Source organism: Pinus tabuliformis, chromosome J (assembly GCF_031772625.1).
Source record: "Pinus tabuliformis cultivar Carrire ecotype Pingquan chromosome J, CPIR1, whole genome shotgun sequence".
NCBI lineage: Eukaryota > Viridiplantae > Streptophyta > Pinopsida > Pinales > Pinaceae > Pinus > Pinus tabuliformis.
This window is the reverse complement of record NC_142295.1, coordinates 517,726,378-517,734,576: the sequence shown is the minus strand read 5'-3', so window position 1 is coordinate 517,734,576 and position 8,199 is coordinate 517,726,378. Positions and strand designations below refer to the sequence as shown.

The following is an 8,199-nucleotide window of genomic DNA, read 5'->3' as shown; positions in this document are numbered from 1 at the left end:
CTCTCTCTCGCTAACTCTCTTCAAATGAATTTTTTTTAATACAATACATGAAACGCTGCCCAAAACAGGGGCGCAGTTTAACTAACATCACCAAAAATAAAATAAAAAAAACGTTACATCTATTCTCTACATGGTACAGCGTTTCTCTGACTCTTTTGACAATTGGCTCATTAAGAGAAAATCTGGTGCTAAGATCTCAACGGATTAAAATAGGCAAATGCGTTTCTTTTGAAATCCTCTGCTGGCTAACACATGGAGCGCAGATCTTTTTGATTTTTGATGTTTTGAAATAGGAAATTGTTTCCTATTTTTCGGTTGCGGTTGATGTTTCTGTTTAAATATAAGCGTTTACTATGTGACTGTTCGCTCTTCCCGTTGAATTAAACCGATTTTTTAATATAGCTGATCCAATCTGGATATAGAGTAACCTTCAGGCTGGCTATCATATGGAGATGACGTCAGAAGTGAAGTAATAAAAGCACAAATTTCTATTCATATCTTGAACAGAATCTGAAATTCGAAGGGGAATCAGTTGTCACGTCTCTTGGCATCTTATTTCTATTAGTTTGAGGTGTGCAATCTGGTTGATTTGTTCAACAAACAGATTTCTGTCCTGCAAAAGAGAAATGGTGAACCCCGGAATGCAACAAGTCACTCTGATCAGCATACTAAAACTGATTTATACCACCTTAATATGAATGTTTCAGTAATAGCGATCACTTTGTACGCCTGTAGGTTGATTCTGAAAGTATTGATGTTGTAACCCCAAGGTCATTCACCGTGCTCAAGATAGGCTTCTCCATCATTCACTAAATAAGTGGTCACCAAAATATATCACCTCAGATCTTTTCCATTTTGTAATTTCTGAGAAGGACTTCAAGCATCCATGATAATAAACTGTATGAGGTTGGAATGCACTGACTTTTGAAAATATTACAAGATCCTTCTCCATGTCATAGCGCCTGAAAGGCCAATCTGAAGTGTAGAAATTTGGTTTGTCAGAAAGAGCAATCACCACTTCAAACAAGTCAAGCCATGAATCCCTATTAAGTCCAAAATCCTGGAACATATAGCGCATCCCTCTATCTGTCTCTGCAAGAATTGTTCTATGAACAAGCCCACTTTGATGAGCGTACCCAATCGCACGCTTCACATCCTCAAGAACATAACATGCATCAAAGTCCAACCTTGCATCAACAAAATGCTGAATAATGTCTGATATAAGGCATGCCTCACTAAAGCAAAACAAGTCCATAAGACCAACAAGATTCGAAGCATAATCTCTGCTTATATGCCCACTTCCATAAATGCGTTCAAGTTCTTCCCTGCTCATCTTACGGCGCCCATAGTAGCATCCATCAGGTTCGATATTGTGGAGAAAGTCCGACTTCAATAAACATCCATTCTTTCGGCCTCTAGAATGCTATCGATCAACAACTAGAGCAACATCCTCAGTTGAAAAGATATGCCAGCTGTAAGTTCCCCAGTCTCGCAAATCTTGTAGGATCCAAATGCGTCAGGGAAAATGAATTCTTGCGCTTTCCCAATTAAAAAAAATTAAGAACCCGAACAGGGGAATAAAGAAAACTCGTCTTTCTTGTCCTGAGACAATTAAACCTCAAATCCTGCCCGCCATTCCTCAAAGTTCGAAGAATTTTGCTATGGATGGAGAGGACCCGAAGGGCGGGGCATACAGCAGAAGGCTGGTCGATGGGCACTCAAGAAAACGCCTTGGAGAAATGCGGCAGACGCCATTGATATTCTTGTAGCGTTCGCTGCAGTGAGAATAATGCACGACCGCACCAACAAACTCGAAATAAATTAAGAAATTGACCCTATGTCTGTTTGCTGGATATGTTGACAAAGAAAACAAACAAATTTACCTTCTAATCCACTCTTCAATTCTTTGTTGAATAAAGAACTTATCGGCATAGAAGCAAAATTGTCATCTACTCCCTGCATTAGAAGATCTTTGACGGCAGATATATCATTGTTCCTGATGGCTTCCCTTAACCCCTCTCCACTAGTCTCATAACTACTAGAACTTTTGTCCGTGGATACATTATTTGTTTGCCCACTTGTAAAGAATAAACTTTGCCTAATACTTCCAGATGAGCCTGCAGTTGACTTCGAGATCGTATCAGATGGAGTATGTTGGGCAGGGACAACCTTTTTTTATCGCTGATAATACTGAGATGTTGACATTTCAGGCTGGACCTGAGGAGGAGCCGAAGCTTCACATATGCATAACGGCATTCCACATTTGCATTCAACTGTCTGAGAAATACTCAAGTTTCCTCCCACATAAGAGCTTTTTTCTGATTATGATAGTGAAATGACTTCATTCAAATCAACTCTGGATAATTTATCAGTGGATGCATCAATGCCATCAGAAACTGTTGCATCATCATCATCTGAGGCCATTTTATCAATGCCATAGGAGTTGGTTTGTGTATTTGCTGAAGATGACTGTGTAAAATTGTTGAAGCAGTCATGGCAGCAGAATGTATTCCAAACTGTGGCAATGGAATTTGCTTTGATGAACAATGGTGCTTCGGCTGATTCATTGCAAGCTCATCTTGTAGAACACATCTGTCAACTGTTATCTTAGCATCAAAAGCTTGTATGAAAGCGGCATTAGATAATGTGTTTCCAGTGAGACTTCTCCAAAAGCTTTTTGCCTCTGATGGCTGATGATGCTTTGTTTTCTTTGTGCTTTTACAGAGGTAGGAGCTTGAAGTCGCTGCCAGTTGAAGAGCTGGAAAACAAATTACATAATCTAAAAAGCAACATTTAAATGATTTCTTCTTCAAAACCCTGTTTCGAAGAAGAATCAATCTCTGACATGAGACGGAGTCTAACAAATCCATCACCTCTCGCTGCACAAGAAGCAAAAATATTATCCGTTTCTAAGGTAAAATGGTGAAAAAACGCTTTTAAAATCCTAAAACATGATGAAAAGTTTATAGAAAGGGAAAAAGTAAAACCTTTTTTACCATTTACCTCTTTTATCTCATTTGGAGCAAGTTTTACCGATTTGTTCCCTAAATCTTCAGGAGAGGATTGCAGCAAAGCCAGGAGGTTGATCGACAAATCTTCTATTGCAGGTAAGAGATGAGGCCCTAAGCTCTGTTTTCATACCTTTTTTTTATGCATTTAGCCGTTTTTCAAGGTTTTTTGAGGAATTTTTCGCAATTTTTTTTTCCCTCAGTCAGCGTGAGATCTAGGCACGGGATCGAGCCGATCAAGGGTTTACAAATTGGGCACTTGTGCCGTTGGTGCAACTATTTTTAAAATAGTCACGTTGATGCCGAGAGATGAATTTTTCCAATTTTTCACCCAATTTCATTGCTCTAAATCCGAAATTCCTCTTGCAAAAATTGATGTTTAGGTAAATGCATGTTGTTTATAGGAAAATCACAACAGGAAAGCTGGTGATCGAATGGAAAGAATGCGAGCACGAAGGAATTGATTCATTGGCATTGGTTGATCCAAACTGTCTGGATGCACTGAGGAACTGTGGGCTCAAATTCTTTCTCACACCGGGCCTTAGGCTCAACCTGAGCTGCTACAATACCTAATTAGTCTGTGGGATGTTGGACAAGAAGTATTTGTGATCCATAATCAAGAGATGGATCTAGAGACTTCATACATCTACTTCATTACCAGACTATCCTGCAAAGGGGAACCATTCCAATTGTATGGAGCCAGTCCCATTGGGGCGAGTTTGAACACACTCCTTGTAGAACATTGTCCGGAAGCCCTGAAGTCTAAAAGTGACAAGGTTGACATCATGACCATAGGTGACCTTGTATTGAAGGTGCTGCTCTTGACCATAAACAGAGTTGTTGGGGCTCAAGAATTACACGAGTCCAACAAATCTAAGTTTTACTATGCCATAGACTGCACAACTCCCACTGTGTTCAACTGGGTAGAAGCCATGAAAGTGAATATGAAATGCCAATTATCCAAATGCAAGGCTGAAAACTTGAGGCAATTTGGATATGGTTCCATTCTGGTGACTTCCTTCTTGGAACAGATCCCACTGTTCCACTATCAGCTGGCAAGGTAAATCCCCCAATGCCACGAGATCCACAGATGGTCCGATGGAGTGAACTGATGCCCAAGACTCGAGGGGGCTAACACATGTCATACAACCACACTTTCTTTGCATGGCTGAGGCATCAGCTGATTGTTGTGGAGGATTGGACATATAGCGGGATTGACTTCTATGGTGATCTTGATATACCACTCCTAGAGCGGGAGGATTTTTATGATGGAGATGAGAAAAATAGTTTTTGTTTTTGAAATATATGCATTCGTGAAATTTTGATTTTGTAATTGCAGATGTGGGACCAGAGCGACCAGCCGAGATGTCCCTGATCACTAGACGCATTGCTCAATAATTTGAGATCGCTACTTATAAGGAAAGAGTCGACAAGGAGGAGGAGATTGTGCGGAATCTCAATAACTTGACCAGAGGCATCCCAAGTATGCCTGGAAGGAGGACATTCCACACCATTATCAGCACCACGCAGTGGGAGTGTCAGATCAGATCCACCAATTACTGACTCACATATTATGAGTAGTAATGTGCTATCATGAGCACAATGCTGAGTAGTCCATAGTTTTAACATTTTACAGTTTTGAGGCCTGCGAGCCACAGATGTACTTGGAACACATATATTATTTTTGGGTTTTGATGTATGACACTCAAACATTATCGACATATATATCTGCTACATTCCCTGTTTACTATGATACAATGTTTTTTTTTTTTCACATATTTCGTAAATGTCTGTCTAACACAAAATTAGCCAATGCATTTGTTAATGTATTCATGTGCCTAGGAATGTGATGATATGTGATATAATAAAAAATTCTTTCCAATAGACGAATACACAAATACATTCTCAATATCTGAGGGTTTCTGACATAATATTGCCCATTGAGCTGAAGAACAACAAGTTGCGAATCAAAGTTAACAACCATTTCTCGAATGTCAAGAGCATTGGCTTATGAAAAGAGTTTGATAACTATTCTATATTCAGCAATTTTATTAGTTGTTTGACCGAAACAAATACCTTGAAGATCAATCAACTCACCATGAGGTTCATAAATATCCCATGCCGCGGATGATAGATTCCAGCTACTACGTCAAGCACCATCAGCAAAACCGATGTAAGGAGTCACAGACATCTATAAAGCAGGTGAAGACATAATAAGCAGGAAAGATGCTTGAAAAACAAACCAAAGAAAATTGCACAAAAATGAATAACACACTTGTGTAAAAAAGTAACCATGTGAGATGACTAAGGCATAGTACTTTTTGAGGTACAACCCATTGCGGGGTTTGTCCAAGGGATTTCCCTCATAATCAATCAGCTCATAAGCCCCTTTTTGTAACACACACTTGACAATATAGGGCCCATGCCACATGAGTTCTAATTTACCTGCCCCTAGCCTATCATTAGCTTGGTCATATAGCAAGACCAAATCACCCTCCAAAAAAGCATGAGGAGAGACCAACTGATCAAAATGGGACTTAACTCGCTTTTTCTGTGCTTCAATGAATAAAGCAGTGAGACAACGAGTTTCATCTAGTCGTTCCAAATATAAGAGAAGCTCTTCTTAAGATGAGATTTCAAGGAGTAGTTTGACAACCAATTTGAGTGAGGGATTTTCACATTCAATTGGTAAGGTAGCTTCTAGACCGTAGAGTATCTAGAAAGGGGTGAATCCAGTTACATCTTTAGTTGAGGTTCGGTAGGCCCACAAAACTAAAAAAATCATGAGATGCCAATTTCATTTGTGCATCCCAATGGTGCATTGAAGCATAGTGACTAACACTTTGTTTACAACTTCAAATTGGTTGTTGGCCTAAGTGTAGTATGGAGTTGAGCTGTCGTGACGCAAGTCCAATGTAGAAGTCAACTCAATCATCATGTATTCGCAAAAATGGGAGCCATGGTCAGTGACAATGGCTTGAGGCACTCCAAACCTGGAAATAACATGATTTAAGAGAAATTGTGCCACCGTTTTACCGTCAGCTAAATAGCTAGGAATCACTTTGGCCCATTTGCTAAAGTAAACCACGGAAATGATAATATAACCATGCCCCCTGCTAAACGAGGGTTACATGTCATAAAATCAATGCCCCATTTGGCAAAGGGATAAATGGTAATAATGAGGTGAAGGAGAGCGGGTGGGGCATGCACCTTTTGCTGATAAATCTGGCACTCATGGCATTTGCTAACAACAAGGATGCAATACTTAAAGATGGAGGGCCAGAAGTAGCCAACATGGAGTATATTTTGAGCAATGGCATAGCTAGAGAGATGACCACCACATGTGCCAGAATGGAATTCATTCAAGACTCTTTCAGCCTCATCGAGAGTTAAACATTAGCGAAGGATTGAATCAACACCAACGCAGTATAAGGTATCCTCAATGATGCGATAAGGTTTGGATTGATGCCGAATGCATTAGCAATCATCCTTGGACAACGCATACTGGAAGGTAGAAGTTTGGAGATACATGACGGTATCACCGTACCAAGGATCAAGAGTGCTAATTAGAAATAGAGTCTCATCAGGGAGCTACTCATCAACACCAGTAGGAAGAGAAATAGAGGGATGAGAGTAAATCAACTCAGCAAATACAAGTGATTTCTTGGATTTTGCAGTAGTGAACACCAAATCGAATTCCTGGAGGATGAAAATCCACTTAGAATACTTGTCCCTAAGTAACTGGTGAGTTAGAATGTAAGTCATGGGGTTACACTAGGAAATCATAGTTGTAGTGCGGAGGAGAATATGATGTTGGAAGCGTTGAACAACTTGAAAAACAACCAAAGCCAATTTCTCGACATGAGCATAACGAGTCTTAGTATCAAGGAGGTTGCAGCTAAGGTAATAAATGACATGTTCATGACCTTCGTTGTCGTCTTGCACCAGCACCATAGCAATAGTGCTAAAATCTGCAGCTAAATAAAGGAAATAATCACGATGATAGTTTGGAGGGTGTAGCAAAAGAGCATTAATGAGGACAAATTTCAAGTCATCAAAAGACTTTTGTGTAGCCTCATCCCAAATGAATTGAGTTCCTTGTTGAAGCAATTGGGTGAACCCTAAAGCTAGCTCAGCATAGTTAGACACAAAGCAATGAAGGAAATTCACTTTCCCTTGCAGACTCTGTAATTGATGCAATGAAGAGGTAGGGGGTAGATTAACAATAGCCTCGACTTTGAGATGATCAAGGTGAATTCCATCTTTTGAAACAATAAAACCTAGGAGTCGCCTGGACTCACTACAGAAGACACACTTATGCAGGTTAAGTCGAATGTTATAGTGTCTACAACAAAGAAATATTTGTCGAAGATGATCAGGATGGTCATGTTGGTTACGTGAATGAGCAAGAAGATCATCCAAATAAGGCTGAATGATGTTTTTATGTCATGGAAATCATAAGACATCGCTCTTTGAAAAGTAGCCCCAACATTCTTAAGGCCAAAAGGGAGCTTTTTATATGCAAAAGTCCCCCACAGAAAGATAAAGGCGGTCTTATCTTGATCAGCCGGTGCAATTTTTATCTAGTTATAACTAGAAAAACTACCCATAAAGGAGAAAATCTCACTTGCAACACATTCATCGATGATCTGGTCTATAAAAGGAGTGGGATAATTGTCCTTTGGACAAGCACGATTAAGGCCATGGTAATCAACACAGACTCGAATGGTGCCTTGTTTCTTAGTCACCAATATGATATTGGACACCCAATTCGTCAGAGGGATAGGATAAATAAATCTATCTTTAAGAAGTTTTTCTACTTCCGCTTTAATGGTGGCCACTTTCTTAGGGTGCACTGGACGAATTCGTTGACGAATGGGCTTTGCGTTGGGATAAGTCGGAATTTCGTGCACAACTATACTTGGGTCAATGTTGGGCATTTATTTATACGACCATGTGAAAACATCTTGAAACTCTTGAAAAAGAAGAGTATAGAGCTTGATCTCATCAGGGGAATAAGTCACCCCAATATGAACATTTTCAACGATACCCAATTTAATAGAAATGTCAATAGGTATCATTTTGGTAATATTACCCATGTTCCCTTCTGACCAAAATTCATGGGTCATTATAGGCATCTAAAGTGGTTGGGTTGGGAAATGAGAAGAGAACTTATCATGATAGCTAGACA

At 39.7% G+C, this 8,199-nt stretch overlaps 1 protein-coding gene and 1 pseudogene across 1 annotated transcript; both read right to left on the bottom strand.

Moving 5' to 3' along the window:
- Window positions 1-802: 802 nt before the first annotated feature.
- Window positions 803-1,333, bottom strand: LOC149228028 (uncharacterized). Its single transcript, XM_089380653.1, has one exon. The coding sequence runs from the start codon at window positions 1,331-1,333 to the stop codon at window positions 803-805; it is 531 nt and encodes a 176-aa protein (XP_089236779.1).
- A 326-nt stretch (window positions 1,334-1,659) lies between these two features.
- LOC149228027 (uncharacterized) lies at window positions 1,660-2,567 on the bottom strand (annotated as a pseudogene).
- Between the last annotated feature and the right edge of the window lie 5,632 nt (window positions 2,568-8,199).